General features: G+C 47.8%; 4 protein-coding genes across 4 annotated transcripts; all 4 read left to right on the top strand.

The window, feature by feature from the left end:
* Positions 1–524: 524 nt before the first annotated feature.
* On the top strand, positions 525–2,218 carry PVX_085480 (spliceosome-associated protein 49, putative; the record flags this gene model as incomplete). The annotated part of the gene is made up of 3 exons (XM_001616710.1): positions 525–597; positions 732–842; positions 963–2,218. The coding sequence occupies 3 exons, from the start codon at positions 525–527 to the stop codon at positions 2,216–2,218; spliced, it is 1,440 nt and encodes a 479-aa protein (XP_001616760.1).
* Positions 2,219–2,812: 594 nt separating this feature from the next.
* On the top strand, positions 2,813–5,049 carry PVX_085485 (hypothetical protein, conserved; the record flags this gene model as incomplete). Its single annotated transcript, XM_001616711.1, has 1 exon — positions 2,813–5,049. Exon 1 carries the CDS (start codon positions 3,226–3,228, stop codon positions 5,047–5,049), a length of 1,824 nt encoding a protein of 607 aa, XP_001616761.1. The 5' UTR covers positions 2,813–3,225.
* Positions 5,050–5,555: 506 nt separating this feature from the next.
* PVX_085490 (glutathione reductase, putative) lies at positions 5,556–8,544 on the top strand. The gene is made up of 3 exons (XM_001616712.1): positions 5,556–6,447; positions 6,686–6,764; positions 6,993–8,544. Exons 1-3 carry the CDS (start codon positions 6,242–6,244, stop codon positions 8,397–8,399), a joined length of 1,692 nt encoding a protein of 563 aa, XP_001616762.1. The 5' UTR covers positions 5,556–6,241; the 3' UTR covers positions 8,400–8,544.
* Positions 8,545–13,702: 5,158 nt separating this feature from the next.
* PVX_085500 (hypothetical protein, conserved) lies at positions 13,703–16,853 on the top strand (the record flags this gene model as incomplete). The annotated part of the gene is made up of 9 exons (XM_001616713.1): positions 13,703–14,008; positions 14,188–14,232; positions 14,484–14,514; positions 14,597–14,844; positions 14,985–15,047; positions 15,177–15,266; positions 15,426–15,481; positions 15,602–15,676; positions 15,878–16,853. The coding sequence occupies 9 exons, from the start codon at positions 13,703–13,705 to the stop codon at positions 16,224–16,226; spliced, it is 1,263 nt and encodes a 420-aa protein (XP_001616763.1). The 3' UTR covers positions 16,227–16,853.
* Positions 16,854–16,889: the final 36 nt, after the last annotated feature.

Genomic DNA, 16,889 nt, shown 5'->3' on the forward strand with positions numbered 1-16,889 from the left:
AATTGTCCCTCTCTTCGATTTGTGCGTTCTGCGCGTTTTGTGCGATTTGCCGTTCAGCGCGACTGCGCGATTTGTACCTTTTTGCGCGATCAGCCTGTTTGGGCGACCTGCCTCCTTTGCACAGCCTGCCACTTTGCACAGCTTGCCACTTTGCGCAGCCTGCCACTTTGTACAGCCGGCCACCTTTGCACAGCTTGCCACTTTTGCATGGCCTTCCCCCTTCGCACAACCTGCCGTTTGGTCCTTTTTTTTGTTTTTGTTTGAGCCTCGCCGGCACGCAGCCAGTCAAGTGGAGTTCACCCGGGTGTACTCACATGCACATGATCGTTTGTGGTGGGGGCATACCTACACGCACTTGCACACACGCTCTCTCCGCTGCGCAATCTTACGCCCCCGCTTCTTACCACGCCTATGCGTGCGTAGCGTCCAAGCCCGCGACCCTCCCCATACAGACGAAGAGAGAGAGTGATAGCAACAGAGAGAGCCCGTTTATGAGTATCACTGCAGCATAGGAACAGCATATAATGTTCGCTCCTCATAAGAGCCAGGAGATTAGTCACATCTACGAACGAAACAATGAAGCGACACTCTATATAGGTAGGATGTCGGCGCAGCGAGCGCGTCCGTCCGCCTATGTTCTCATCTGCTCGCATCAGCTCACGTGTGCTTCCACTCACGTGTGTATTCTCATATGCATAATCTGTTTCCCTCGCCCCTCCCCCCGGCTGCAGCCAACCTAGACGCCCAAGTGGACGAAGAAATCCTGTGCGAGCTGTTTATGCAATGCGGTAACGTCAAGAATGTGCACATCCCTCGGGACAAGATCAATGGGTTCCACGCAGGTAGGTGCCCCCCCGAGGGGGGGTAGTCCACCGGAATGTGTCTCTCTCCGCTTCTACCCCCCGCTGCTATCCCCCTATCTATGCGTTATCCGCCGCCACCCCCGCCGCTACCCCCCGCAGGCTACGGCTTCGTCGAGTACGAATACGAATACGAGTGCGAGTACGCGGGGAAGGTGCTGAACATGACGAAGCTGTTTGGGAAGCCCCTGCGGTGCAACAAGGCGTCCCAAGACAAAAGGTCCTTCGACGTGGGAGCGAATCTCTTTATAGGAAACCTAGACGCAGAGGTGGATGAGAAAATGCTGTTTGATATCTTCTCCTCATTTGGCCAACTAGTAACCGTTAGGATAATAAGAGACGAAAATGATACCTCCAAAGGACACGGGTTCATATCGTACGATAATTTCGAGTCCAGTGACATGGCCATAGAAAATATGAATAACCAATTTATATGCAACAAGAAGGTGCACATATCTTATGCTTTTAAAAAGGACTCCAAGGGGGAGAGGCATGGCACAGCAGCTGAACGATTTATTGCGGCCAACAAGGCCCTCAGTTCATACTCTGGAAATGAAAGCTCCAATCATGTCATGCCATTTAATTCATCCGCTGCAGAAAATGCAGCTAATAGTAGGCGCGGAAAGAATAATAGTGCCTCTCTAAATGGGGAGAACAACCCATTCGTACGATCGCCTTTAACTTCCTCTAATGCTATCAACCCACCTTCAAGTGACTCGATGCCACCGATTATGCATTCCTACTTTCCGGGGAACATGCCTCCTCCCATGGGGTCCAGTTTTGCACACCAACCGATGAACATGCATGGCGGCATGCGCCCCAATGGCTCCTTCATGATGCCCCAGAAGATGGGCACCCGGATGATGGGGAACATGCCCCCCAACATGCCCCCAGGAATGCCTATGAATATGCCCCCCAACATGCCGCCAGGCATGCCCATGAATATGCCCCCGAACATGCCCCCGAACATGCCCCCGAACATGCCCCCGAACATGCCCCTAAACATGCCACTGAATATGCCCCCAAATATGCCCCCGAACATGCCCCTAAACATGCCGCTTAACATGCCGCTTAACATGCCCCCCAGCTTTCCCCCGAACTTCCCCCCGAACTTCCCCCCGAATTTCCCGCCATCCTTTGCGCCAAACTTCCCACCCAACATGCCGGCCAGTGTGCCAGCCGGTGTGCCCCCCAACATGCCAACCAGTGTGCCCCCCAACTTCCCTCCAAGTTTCCCCCCCAACTTGGCGCCCACCCCCCAGGCCGGCATGCAACTCGGCGGCTCGCTGAACGCATCATCAACTGCGGAGCCGAGTCAGAGTGGCCCCAGCGAGCAAACTGAAGTCGCGGGGGGGTAGTCCTGGGCGGGAGGGAGCAGCGCGAAGGTGGAGCAGTCACCGCACTGCGCCTTTACAGTGCCTTTTGCAGTTCGTTTTGCAGCGCGTTTTGTAGTGCGTTTTTTTTTCTTTCCTCATGCCATGTTTGCGAACGAGTAGAGTCGTCCAGGCGCGCTCTCTTCTTGCACCTCCATTTGAAATGCACATGCGCCTCCAAGGGGAAGGGACATTTTCCCCGTTTTTTTTTCCTTTTTTTTGCATGCCATATATGCGCATTTTGCCCCTGTTAAACGACCTCCACTACTCCCATTTTGGTTTCTCATCTGTTCATTTATGCTGCTACTCATTTTGTTCCTCTCCTCTCTCATTTTTTAACCAAGCGAATTGTTACATAATTTTAAAAAGGATGTTTGAATGAACGGGCGCTTTCCCTTGGGCGGGACGCCTGGTCAGGTGGCGCACCTTTCCCATGTGGAGCGGCAGCACGGCCAACATTTAATCTCCTTCCCGCTTCTCCCCCTTGGCAGGCGGAGGCAAAAAATGTGCGCTAAAAAATATGACAAGTTTTTTTTTTGAAAAGGAAAAATCGCCACGCGGAAAAGGCCAAAGGGAGGTACCCCAAGTATCTGTGCAAATGGTACATTGAATGGGAAAAAAAAAAAAAAAAAATACGCCAAGTGGGGGAACCCCGCTCCGCCAGAAATACGCTGCCAGTTTGCCTTGCGGGTGGAACTGAAGCAGCGTTCGCGGATGTAGCAGCGAGGCCAAGTCATGCATGTGATGTAGGCAACGCAGGTTATGTAGATGACGCGGGCGATAACACCCCAGATGACACTCTGCCCTTCCGCGTACGGTTTGCTCCCTTTGAGGTGGTTCTCCTCGCGGAAGGGCAAAACAGTTTGAGCACCTCCTCAGTGCTTCCACGGGTGTAACGCTGTGCCGGCGTGGCCCCAACGGTGAGCTTGACCGAACGGTTGGTTGACGCAGGTGAGAAGCACCCCATTAGGAGCCCATCCCCCAAGAGTAGAATGACCGCCAGGAGGAAAATCGCCAAGCGCCGGGGGAGGAGGAACCTCTTCCAGCTGTACCTGAGCATGCGGGGGGAGAAGTGTCAGATGGGTGAAAACCAGGAGGACGCCTATGGGGATCCCCCCCATGGAATTCCCTCAAGCAACCAAGGCAATGCCCAACCAAGCGAACAACCCCATATGATGCACCTAGAAAAGCAAGTCAAAATGAAGCTGGAGGAACAGTCGAGCCTACTCTCCATCAAGGGGATTGACCGAGTGGACATCCAACAGAAAAAAGGAAAACATTCGATCATATGCATCCACTATATAAAAAACATGTGCATGAAAAATTTGTTCTGCAATTACCTGCACCAGTTGATCTATGCGAAAATTCCCGCCTGTAAAAACTTCCTAAAAAATAACTACTGTGCGGATAGGGTACGCGGGTCTTGTCTCTTCCGCCACACGCTAGAAAATGTAAATTCGGGAGGATTCGCAGAAGGGAAGGATGAGCACCTGGATGACGTGTTGAAACTGCTGCACGAGAAAAATATTTGCGTTAACTATCTGCTGGGCTTCTGTAACTTGGGATACAACTGCAAGAGGGTGCACAGGTGCAAAGGAAGGAAATTCATCAACTGGATAGGTATTCTTCCCAAATTTTATTTGGACCACATCTTAGTGAATCAGCGGTTGTATTCCCACCTGTATGCCAACCAGAGGAAGCTTGCCCCCGACATGAGCAAATTGAAGGACGCCTTGATTGTCCTTAGTGGGGAGAAGTTCCCCGAAAAGGGGACTCTCTCTCCCCATTCAAACAGTTTGAAAAATGATAAGGAGCTTTTCCCAACAGATGACACATCAGTGAGGAATTCAGACCACCTCCAGCGTGGAGCCAACAACGATACATATAGGCACCTAGCAGGAGGCTTCCCCCTCCAACTGGATGACCAAAATGAGAGACTTGACGGGGGTAAAAATTACCTAAATGCGTCTACCCCACAAAACAGCGGCAGGAACTACCCCCTCAAAAGGGGAGATGGTGGAGGTACTAACAGCTTCGAAGATTTTCTCCCCTCAGGGGATAACATCCCAATGACCGGTCGCCATAACGAAAGAGGGTTTACACACAAACAGGGGGGGGGTACCAATGCAGATATGAGGAACCAAGAAAACCTGATGAGCATCCCAAATATATACGATGCAAATAATGAAGTAGTCCCAAGTGAAAAAATAAAAATTTTTATAATCAAGTGTAATCAAATTTGTCATTTATACCTATCCATTTTGTATGGAGTTTGGGCCACTGGAAAAAACAACACGAGGAAATTTACCAGCCTGTTCAAAGAGAACTACACCATCGTCTTCCTCTTCTCCGTTAACGAAAGTGGAGGCTTTCAAGGCTATGCAAAGATGGTAACTGTGCCTATAAAAAATCTGTATGAAAATCTATGGGGACCCATAACGAAGAGGCTGGGGGGCAATTTTCGCATCCAGTGGGTGAAAATCGCAAAAATTGACTTTGACGCGTTTAAAAATATGACCAATCCGTTTAACGACAATTTGCCTTTGAAGAAGAGCAGAGACGGAACTGAGTTGCCTTTCAACTTGGCCTCCATCATATGCCACAGGATTTATGCCCTTCCAAGTGAGGACTTCCTCGCGGGCACCATTTATGAGTACAAGCGGCGCATAAACCACGCCGCGTTCTTCGAGAACTTGCGCAAGCAGGGCCTGCTCAACAGCAACACTGTTTGGGACATGCGCATCTTCAGCCTCAACCAGCAGTCCGACTGCCAGCGCATCACCTTCGTCGACGGCACGGAGCAGGTCATAGGGTAGGCCATCCCCCGGGGAGGGGGCCAACCAGCACATATGGGCAAAAGCAGGTATATACCACACATATTTGCGCAGGGACTGCGACGCGGCAACGATTTGCCCTTTAGCGGAAAAAAAAAAATCCCTGCGCGTGTTTGCGGCGCGTATTCCAAATTAGCTCACTGCAAATGCAGGCGGCCATGAAAAATAAAATAAAAAAATAAAATAAAAAAAAAAAAACGCACAAGGAAATGCAAAAAGAGCAATTTTCCTTACGAAAAAAAAAAAAGAAGGCACTACATAAAAAACGACTGCAACTGGTGGGTGTACATGTAGGCCGGGGCGCGTCAAAAAAGTAAACGTAAACGGGCAGCGCTCTTCCCGTCCTGCTGCTGCTGCCAAAAAAAAACGTTTTCAAAAAGCTTTAACCATTTGCTCATCGCGACCGAGGCATAAAAAGCGAGTTGGGAAAAATAACAACTTATCGGTGAACACAAACGGATGTTTGGAAAAAAAAGGAAAAATGTCAAGCGGCTGTTTATCGATTTGTTATATGTATACCATTATACATTTTTAATGGGAAAGGAAAAAAAAAAAAAAAAAAACAGTTACCCTCTCAAGTGAAAGGAAGAGCAGGCCTACAAGTCCTGTAGATGAGCAAACATGCGTTTGTATGCATTTACACGCAAACGCGTTTGCATGTGAAAAATCCCCAGGCAGCTAGCGAAAAGGTGTTCTTTCGAAAGCGTGCTCTTATGAAAACGACGCCCTTGCGATCCCTGCTAATTTTAAATAGGTATTGTAGCCACATTGCGCGAGAGCTTTTGCATCGCTTTTGCATCACTTTTGCCCCCTTCCCCATTTCGCGCCCTGCGTACCTCGCGAGGCAGCCCCTGCTTATGTTCGTCCCCTCACCCCCGCATGTTTAGTAGTGTATGTACCCTCACGTGTGGCATCTGACTCTTTTGCAAAGCATTTTACTGTGACGCTTTACACCCGTTCTTCCCGCGTGACCGCGTGTACGCACCTCCCTGCGCAACGTTTTCCACTCCTACGTGGGAACCCCCACCTGTGGCAGTGTAGCAGCGTGGCAGCGTAGCAACGTAGCAGCGTAGCAACGTAGCAGCACAGCAACGTAGCAGCGCAGCAACTTCACAACTTCATAACCGCTTAACCGCACCTCCGATCAACCGCGAAACTTCCCCCCCGAGAAAACATGCGCCAACTCAGCTACTTCCACTTCCTTTTGTTTTTCGCGCTCCTGAACCCGTCGATCAAATTAATAAGGAGCTTCAGTTTCTACCACAACTTGGAAGCCTCGAGCGCCCCCACGCACCTGAAGAAGAAGCCCCGCATGGTGTACGACCTCATAGTTATTGGAGGCGGCAGTGGCGGCATGGCCGCCGCCAGGCGAGCAGCCAGGTGGGTTCGCACACAGGGGTGGCCCCCGAACGTGTCGGGAGCGCGTCGTTAGCGGCGTTGTTAGCGGCGTTGTTAGCGGCGTCGGAGGCGGCGTTATAAGTTGCATAATAAACTTCGTCGGAAGCGCTTCTCCCAAAGCTGCATTATAATCTTCGTCGGAAGCGCTTCTCCAAAAGGTGCGACAGAAATGCGCCTGCACGTTCACCCACTTTTGCACCTCCGTGCACCCCCTCCGCAGGAACAAGGCCAAAGTTGCGCTCGTGGAAAAGGCCTACTTGGGAGGCACTTGCGTGAATGTCGGCTGCGTGCCGAAGAAGGTAAGGGTGTAGAGTGGTGTAGAGCGGCGTAGAGCGGTGTAGAGCGGCGTAGAGCGGTGTAGAGCGGTGTAGAGCGGTGTAGAGCGGCGTAGAGCGGCGTAGAGCGGCGTAGAGCGGTGTAGAGCGGCGGAGCTGAGTGCTCAGGTGTTTGGATGGCCCCGTTTGATGCTCCCTTTTTGATGTTCCCCCTTTTCTTTTCCCCTTTCCTTTTTCCCTTTCTTCCCCCAGATAATGTTCAACGCGGCGTCCATCCACGACATCCTGGAGAACTCGAGGCACTACGGATTCGACACGCAGTTCTCCTTCAACCTGCCGCTGCTAGTCGAGAGGAGGGACAAGTACATACGAAGGCTGAACGATATCTATAGGCAAAATTTGAAGAAGGACAACGTGGAGTACTTCGAGGGCAAGGGCAGCCTGCTCAGCGAGAATCAAGTTTTGATAAAAAAGGTGAGCCAAGTTGATGGGGAGGCAGACGGAGTGGCGGATGACGAAGCGGCGTCGGACGGAGTGTCAGCCGGAGTGTCAGCTGAAGAGAACGACCAGGTGATCGAGGGAAAGAACATCCTCATTGCAGTGGGCAACAAGCCAATATTCCCAGACGTGAAGGGAGTAGAGCATACCATTTCGAGTGACGATTTTTTCAAAATAAAGGAAGCCAAAAGAATAGGAATCATAGGCAGCGGATACATAGCAGTGGAGCTCATCAACGTTGTTAGGAGGCTAGGCATAGAGTCCTACATATTTGCCAGAGGAAACAGACTGCTCAGGAAATTCGACGAAACGGTTATTAACGAGTTAGAAAATGATATGAAAAAAAATAACATTAACATTATTACCCACGCAAATGTGGAGGAAATTGAAAAAGTGAAGGAGAAAAATTTAACCATCTATCTGTCAGACGGAAGGAAGTACGAGCACTTTGACTACGTAATTTACTGTGTTGGCCGATCCCCAAACACGAAGGACCTCAATTTGGAGGCGCTCAACATAAAGACTCAGAAGGATTACATTCTTGTGGATGATAATCAGAGGACAAGTGTGAAGCACATTTATGCCGTAGGTGACTGTTGCATGGTGAAAAAGAACCAAGAAATTGAAGATTTGAATTTACTTAAACTGTACAATGAAGAGCCCTATTTAAAGAAAAAGGAAAATACTTCTGGAGAGTCATATTACAATGTGCAACTAACCCCAGTGGCTATTAACGCTGGGAGGTTACTAGCCGATAGACTTTTTATGAACAAATCTAGAAAAACGAATTATAAATTGATACCATCTGTTATCTTTTCCCACCCCCCAATTGGAACCATCGGATTTTCAGAGCAGGAAGCTATTGACATATATGGAAAGGAGAATGTAAAAGTCTACGAATCGAGATTTACGAATTTGTTCTTTTCCGTTTATGACATGGACCCTGCGCAGAAGGAGAAGACGTACCTCAAGCTGGTCTGCGTTGGAAAGGAGGAGCTAATTAAGGGGCTTCACATCGTCGGGTTGAATGCCGATGAAATTATACAGGGCTTCGCCGTCGCCTTGAAGATGAATGCCACGAAGAGGGACTTCGACGAGACCATCCCCATCCACCCCACGGCGGCCGAGGAGTTCCTCACCATGCAGCCCTGGATGAAGTGAAACCCCGCGGTGGGAGCGGTCACCCCCAGTTTGGTTGCCTACACATCCAAACGTTAGTCGACTGCTGCATTGGGGAACTTCCCCCATTTAGCGCGGCAAACAGTTGCCCCCTCCGCCGCACTACCGCGATACCGCTTTGCCACATGGAAGGTTTAAAAAAAATTTTCCTTTTTTTTTTCCTCTTGGTTCGACGTAAAAGGTTGAAAACGCATTTAAAAGGGCATTTAAAAAGGCTGTAAAAATGGCCATACACAAATGTGTGCAGCGAAAAAAAGGGCACCCATAGGACCGTGCGCGGTGTGCAGCGCGTGGCAAACATTTCGCTAGCACGAGCACGTCGCTTCATCGGCTCGACGAAAACCGCTCTATCGGCTGCCTCAAACCGCAAACCCCCGATGTGCAGGGGCAAACTCGTTAGACCTCCTTCGAACGGGGCGCACGTGAAAGCAGCGGCGCCGCATGGGCCTTAACGGTAAAACCACTTCGTGTGGTCCCGCGTGTCATCCTGCTTGCCGCCCGCTTCCCCTCTCTCCACTTCGTGTCGTGCCGCTCTCCTCCCCTCACGGCTTGGCATTCTTATAGTACAGATACGACTTGGCAATGGCGTGGCTGCACAAATTGTTAATATTATCATTGAGCAGGTTATTGCTCATGGTGAGGACGTAGGGGAAGAGCAGGGAGGGCTGGGGGATGCTCTTGAAAATGTTCTGCATGTTAATGTCCTCTTCGTTTGTCTCCTGATTGTCGTGTTCAATTTTGTTTTTTTCCTTCTCGAGTTTTTTCTTTTCTTGGTAAATCTTCTGCGTCTGCAGTTGCTTGAAGACGTCCTTCTTATACTTTATCATTTTGTCTTGTTCCGTTTTCAACAGCTCGAGGGACTTACACGTGTCGTGAATGTAGCTCTCGAGGGAGTCCACCTCCTGTGCGTTTAGGTAATCCATAGAGGAGACAAAATTTTTGTTTTTATTTTTAAGTACCTTCAAAAAGAGGGAACTTATGATGGAATTTTTTATACGAATTGGGATTTTCTGAAGAATGGTTTTACTGTTCAGTCCCTTCTTCTTTAACTCTACATTTAGGATATCATTAAATTGGTTAAACGTTGCATTTTTTATTTGATTCTTAATTTCGAACACCACATCGACGTCTATTTTGTACGCAGAGAAGATCAATTTCCCATATTTTTCTCCAAAGCAAAGGACAAAGGAGTTCTTATTAATTAGGGAGCACATCAGCAGGGTGGCCAACACCTCCTTCTTCTTAATATCGCAGATGTTGATGTAGAATCCGAAGGACGTTGTGTCGAAATTCAGCTCTGCCATGATATTCACGTAATCGTCGTAATAGGTGTTCACTTCGCTTATGTACTTCTCTCCCTCTTCCTCGTACTTATTTTTATTAAAATATAGCACTAAATTATTTAGCAATTCGGTTTGTCTTTGCTTTGGAATTTGATACTTGTTTGTCACCTTCGTAATTTTGTCTATGCATATATCTTCAATGTTGCACACACAAAAGGATTGGTTAATTTCTACTACGTTTAATTTTTTTGGGTCATTTTTTTTTTTCTTCTTATCCTTTGCATCTTTTTTTTTTTTTCTCATTTTTTTATCATCATCATCGTCGTCATCATCGTCGTCGTCATCCTCATCGTCTTCTTCCTCGTCGTCGTCTTCCTCGTCGTCATCCTCGTCGTCATTTTTGTTTTTGTTGGCAGTTCCCTCTTCATCCTCCTCGTTATTTCCACTTTTTCCCTTTTTTTTTTTTTTTTTTTTTTTTTTTTCATCACTGTTTTTTATGTAATACCCTAGCAACTCTCCTCTCAAATCTTTATTCTTCGCTATCTGACTGATGACGACGCTGTTTAGCACAATTTCGAAATCCTCTCCTTCCGTTGAGCTGTCACTGTCGATGTCTTTTTCCTCCTTGGCGTTTTCGATTTTTTCCTTCAACTGTTCCAGCTTCTCCGCCTCTGCTTCCTTTTTCTCCTTGGCCTCTGTTTGGGCCCGCATGTGGGGGGGAACGTACTTCATTCTGCCGACACGTGCTGCTGGGGAAGTGCGTGCAGACGATTACCTACCGCGGTTACTACGCAAAGAGGGAAGGGGGAAACGCGGGTTACCGTTTGTCTACGCGCCAAGCGAAGCGACGTGAGGTGCCTTCTTCTGCTCTGCCTCGAGGCGCGGGGGGGAAGTGAGCGGCCACACCCAGGGGCTTGTCAAAATTGCAATTTCGAAAAAAAAATAAGCAGCGCAAAATGGCAAAATAGCAAAACAGCGAAACAGCGAAACAGCGAAACAGCAAAACAGAACGATAATGCAACTTATCACGAAATGGTGGCGAAACAAACTTTAATTTTTTGCACTCAAAAAAAAAAAGAAAGAAAAAAAAAAAAGATGAATTAATGGGCTGCAAATTTAATTCCGGTTGGCATGTCACATGCTCATGCGAACCCCCACGTGCGTACGCATCTACGTCGGCACATCCGCACGCTAGCACAGGGAGGGGCGAGCTATGTAACAGCGCGTCAGACGTCCACGAACATCAACAGGGCAATGCAAAAATGCAAAAATGCAAAAAATGCAAAAATGATTGTTTATGAGGGGGCAGCAGGGGTGTGGAATTTTTTTTCTCTTGGGGGGGGAGGCGTTTCCCTTCTATGAACCCTCGGCCAGGGCTGCTAACGCTGTTCTGCTACTGGGTTACTAATTTGGCGCAAACGCGAAGGGATGCGATTATGCAAATAAGTACCACCAACAGGATGGGAGGATATAAGAACATACATGCGTAAATACATACATACATCGATAGATAACACGCTTGGGGGTTGTCAACTTAGGTGTTCAGCGCTGTGACACTGCTTTAACCATGTCAATAGAAGATCGCATGAAGGGAAAAAAAAAAAAAAAAAAAAAAACTCTTAAAGTGTACTTTATATATAATGCCACATACTTATGTGCTTCATTTTATGTAATTTGATATTCGCATATACATATCATCCCCTCTGCGTTTTTTTTTTTTTTTTTCTTCCGTTTCGCAGTGGAAGGGTTACTATTTATGTTGGTAAAAATGGCCTACGTTGAACGCGTGGTTTTTTTGCTTATGCTTACGCCTTTTGCTCATACGCAGGGAAATGTATGCAAATGCGTACGCGCATAAATACATACATATGTATTTTTACTATGTACATTTGTTTTCCCTTCGTGAACTGGTGGGTGGGGAGGAAACATACATGAGGAAAAAGTGGAGAAAAAAATGGAGGAAAAAATGGAGGAAAAAATGGAGGAAAAAATGAAATGGAAAAAAAAGTGAATGAAAAAAAGGTGAAACGAAAAAAAAGTGAAATGAAAAGAAAAGATGAAAGGGAAAACCGAAATGACAAAAAGGGGGAAGCGAAAACGGGGGCGTAACGGGGTAAAGCAAAAAAAAAAAAAAAACAGGCTAGTCCGGTTAGCCACGTTAGTGTAGTATACAGTACAATGCGCGGTATGCGGAATTTCGGCCGAGAAAGTGGCGACCGGACGCTGCGTGGCTGTTCGTTCGCCGCTTCATTCGCCGCTTTGTTGGCCGCCTCCCCCCTGCAGTGGAAAGCCAGCCCCCGAGTTCGCCTCGTTCACGCTATACTTGGTGCAGCAAAAAATCACCACGGGATTGTGAAATCAGGGGGGGGGTACAGCTGTTCCCCCGCGCGCGCACGTAAGGCTGATGGATGGCACGCACGTACGTATTATGTATATATGTATGTACGCACGTATGCGCGTATGCGGAGGTGGGCCTCCCTTCACTCACCCCTCGCATGCGTTTTTTCCCCGCCCTCTTCGGCAAACACCCCACCGTCAGACTTTCTCCTCTGCGTTTTTTTTTTTTTTTTCCTTTAAACTAACCGCTTTTTTCGCATCAAGTTGGGAAATCTACATTCCTACATTCGTTTTCCATCCGTTTGGAAATTATCAATTTTGTTTTTTTTTTTCCGCTGTGTGAAATAAGTGTGAGCAGTTGGGAAGGAAGCGTTGTAAAAAGGGAAAGCTAACGGTAAAGCGGTGGAGCTGTGAAGCGGTAAAAAGGTAAAGCTGTAAAGCGGCGAAAATGTAAAATCGCAAAATCGCAAAACTGTAAAATCGCAAAATTGCAAAACTGTAAAATCGCAAAACTGCCAAACTGGTGAAACGCAAAATAACCCAATAGGTGACGGACGCGCGCGAATTAATTTTCCCCAGGGGAGGGATTGGTCCACAAAATGTGAAATTTTGGCGATTTTTTTTTTTTTTTTTTCCCCCATCTACATGTGTGGTTTGATTTCACCCCACCTGTTTCTTCTTCGTCTTGTTCCATCCTGTCGACGTGAACGATCACGCAGTTCAACCTGACAGTATCGCGTTCTTCGAGTTCCTCGCCAAATGGAGCAGTCCGCAGGTATAAAAACCCTCTTCGACGGCACACGCAGCGTGGATGTTAACCCAAGCGCAACATCAGCCACCCCAGTGCATACAAGCGATTGTTTGAGGATACCTCCACGACATACCTTGTTCACTTGTGTGAGGCCCAATTCACATTACACCCACTGTTGCCGTCACCCACCCCCTCCCTTGGCAGAGTCACATCCGGAGGATTTGTCAAGGAGGAGCAGTGAAGCGCTTTCCTCGTCAAAGCAGAGGTACGTACTTAAACGGTGTGTACGCCTGGATGGGCGCGCGGTTGAGCGGTTGCACAAAGCGACATGTCGACGGCTTCGCATCCTGGCATGCAAACACACACAGTAGCTCAACGTGTTGACTGATTAATGTGCACTTTTTTTTTTCTTTTTTTTTCTTTTTTTCTTTTTTTTTTTTTCGTTCGTGCCCCTTGAAAATCGCAGCAGCGAAGAGGTCAGCGTCGAGGAGCTGAAGAAAAAGGTCAAGGATTTGGAGCTGCAGCTGGAGTACGAAATAAATCGACACGAGGGCGAGGTGCAGGAGAGGTAGGCAGCAAAAAAGGGAAAAAAAGGGGGGAAATGTACCAAAGGGGCGCCAAACGGGCGCAAGAACAGCACGACGACGTTCCCCCACGAAAGAGGCACCCCCTTTCGACTCGCTCGAATCTGTGCAGAGCCGCACAATTATTTGCACTCCGCACATGTGGTTCTAAGAAGGGCCTCCCCTCCCCATGCACACCGTGCACACCGTACACATGGCCTGTCACCTTTCCACTTCCCCCCCTTCTAACCACTGAGCAGAGAGGAGAACATAAAATCGTTGGAAGAAAAAATAAACGAACTCGAGTGCTCAAAAAAAGAATCCGAGGAAAAGGATGAAGCCATCCTAAACATGAGCGAACAGCTCCTCATCCTGTCGAACAAGCACGACGTGTTGGTGAAGGAATCGAAGCTGCAGGAAGAGGAGCTGAAGCATTTAAAAAATAAAAAGAAATACAGAAATGATAAAACGAATGAGTTTATAATTACCCTAAAAAAACAAAATGAAGATTTTAAAAAGGATAATGAAACGCTAACGGACAAATATTCAGACCTGCTAACGGAAAATAGTGGCCTTAAATGCACCTGCAAATTGCTACAGGAACAACTGCAGGAGAGTCAAAAGAATTTGGAACTCGTCAAGATGCAGAATACAAAGGTGAGTTCTGCACAGGGGTGTGGAAGTGTAACATGTGTATAATATGTGAGCTCTTTCACGAGGTTTTCTTTTTTCATCGGCATGTTCGTGGCATCGTTCGATTTGTTAAGCGGCATCCCCTTGCTTATCCCACGGGTGGCGCCCCAACACATGTCCCTCTCGCCACACACACTTTACAGGAGTTCGACGAGAAAAGCGCCCTTCAAATTTTGAACCTCGGAACGGTTGGAAAATTATTTGCTCATGAATGCTTTTACGCCTCTTCCCAATTTGAGCGCCATGTTGTTTTTTAGAAAGTTGGCCCGTTTGCTTATCATATGGGTGGCCTCCATCTGAGGGGCGGAGCCAATTCCCCCCACATATGTATATATATTTGTGTGAGCGTTTCCCATGTGATGAACCCCCTAAGTGTGCTATTTTCCCGTAGTGTTATTCTCTTCATTTTATTTTACCCATCCCTTTCGTCCCATTTCAGGGGCTGCTGCAAAAGAGGAGCTTCACCAAGGGTACCACATCCCGTGTTGCGTTTTTCTCTTAACTCTCTTTTGAGTTCCCCCCACTTTTGCCCCTCCCTATTTTTTCCTGCAGATGGAAGCGATGCCAATCCGCTCAAACTAGAAATAGAGTACAAAGATATGATCATAAAGAAATTGCTGAGGAAGAGCCTGACGGAGGAGATGATGAAGGGAAAGGACCAACACAGTAGCAGCTGCAACGGGAGGGACAGCACAATGGGAGAGGATTCCCATCAGAAGGGGGAGGACTCCCCCAACGGGGAACACTCCCCGAACGATAACACAGTTAATCACAACGGGGAGCAACTAATTACATTCGAGGTTGGTCTTCAAGGGAGGCGGGGTGAACCATCTTCTCCCATACGTTGACTCATAGCGGTCCCACTTCTATACACCTATGCCCTGCCCATTTTCCCCCTTTTTTTTTTTTTTTTTTTTTTTACCCCCTCCCCCGTGCGCAGAAAAAACTGGAGGAGCTGTACCAGAAGTGCGTGCACGCGCAGAGCGACAATGATCAATTAAAGGTGGGGAGGAAAGAAGCAAAGGGAGAGGCCACGTGGACCGGCCTAGTTATCTCCATAGCTGAGTTAGCGGCAGCCCGGCTTTTACACCCCGCGTGGACGCCACACGTTTTCCCCCTTTTCTACACCCAGCTTCTCCCCCCCCTGCAGAACAAAATTAAAAAGCTGACTGATCATATAGACGACCTGAAGAAGGAAAACGCAGATTTGCTGGGAATAATTGTAAGTCATTTGGGCCACCCTCGTGTAGCGAAAAAATGTAAAAATGGGTCCTCATTTTGCATGGCGGTGCAATCCCTGTTTTGATTCGTTTATTTCTCTGACTCTCCTTTTTTTTTTGTTTTTCCTTTTTTTCTGCACTTCTTCATCCCCCCGAATTAGGACACCCTGAGGGAGTACATCAACAAGGCCCACCGCGAAGACGTGAATGTTCACCAGTAAGTCCTTCCCCGCAGTGCCCGCAGTGGAATTTACCACTGTACGTAGTGGGTGCCCCCCTTATCTGCATCGCTCCGTTTAAGCATTCCCTGGAAAATGCTCTCCCTCCAAAATTGCAGATTTGACGACTTGATAAACAACCTCCTTAAGGAGAACTCAACCCTCAATGATGAACTGTCCAAGCAGAAAAGGAAGTAATGACCCCCCGGGGAGAAATACAAAAAATAAGAAAAATAAGAAAAATAAGAAAAAAAAAAAAAAAAAACATACACTGTAACGTAGTGACAGCACCTGCGCGGTGAACACACCAACCAGTGTGCCACACGTGAAGGTGCCCCGTCTAATCCATTCGTTATATTCCCCCCCTTTGCGCAAACTCTTAAACTCTCTCACAGGAACATGGCGGACACCTACTTCTTCAATAAGGAACTGCAAATGATACAAAGCGACAAATTTAAAATTATAGAAAAATTTGACGAGGCCAAAGTGAATAATTTCCCCCACCTGTACGAACCGCTCAACGTGACTCTTAACGAAGCTCCACATGAGTACCATGAGGAGGTCGCGCTCAAACGGGAAGCAGGACCACCTCACGGGGAGATTGCTAACCCTAACAAGGACGGGGGTGAGAGGAAAAATGGAAAAAACTCCCACCTGGTTAAGTCCAGCAAGCCGGTAATCACAGACGAGTTGGTCCACACGTACATGAAGGATTACATGATGAATGTTCAGAACAGGTCATGATGGCAGGGGTGTCTGCAGTTATAGTGTTTGTAGGGGGGGGGGTCACCTGACAGAGCGGTTAAGCGGAGAAGCAGTGGGACACCATGAGTTCTCTCCCCTCCCCCCCGGTTATAATGCACCACTGTGAGATATACACCCACACGTGTGTTAGCAGTTACAAAAAGGAGGATGCACTGTGCAGGTTATTTTTTGGTTCCTTTTTTGTTCCTTATTTTCCCTTTTTTTTGCTCCCCTTTTTGGTGCGTTTCGGAGGTCGCCCAGCCCGATTTACTTCCCCAAATCGGCGAAAGGTATTAAAAAAAAAAAAAAAAACGATCGAGGTGCTCCAACCTTCTTGGGCTATTTCCCCAGCTCAGTCGTCCAACCGTGTTAGGCGCGAAAGGGACCCCATTCTTTTTTTGTTTTTTTGTCTTACGCTGCGCTATTGCTTCATCGCGTTAGCGGCACTGCTTGGTACGCTTATGATTGGGTTAACGTTCACGAGTGTGTTAATGTTAATGAGCGTGCCCATGCGTGTGCGTACTTTTTGTGGCGCTCACCTCTGCGCGCGCTGTGCTCACTGTGCTCGCTTTTTTTATTTTTTTTCCCCACCGCGCCAACAATTCTTAAGAAGATATAAAAACCGCGAACTCCCTTTTAGCGCCCCATTTGGGTGTGCGCCCG

This window comes from Plasmodium vivax, chromosome 13 (genome assembly GCF_000002415.2).
Source record: "Plasmodium vivax chromosome 13, whole genome shotgun sequence".
Taxonomy (NCBI): domain Eukaryota; phylum Apicomplexa; class Aconoidasida; order Haemosporida; family Plasmodiidae; genus Plasmodium; species Plasmodium vivax.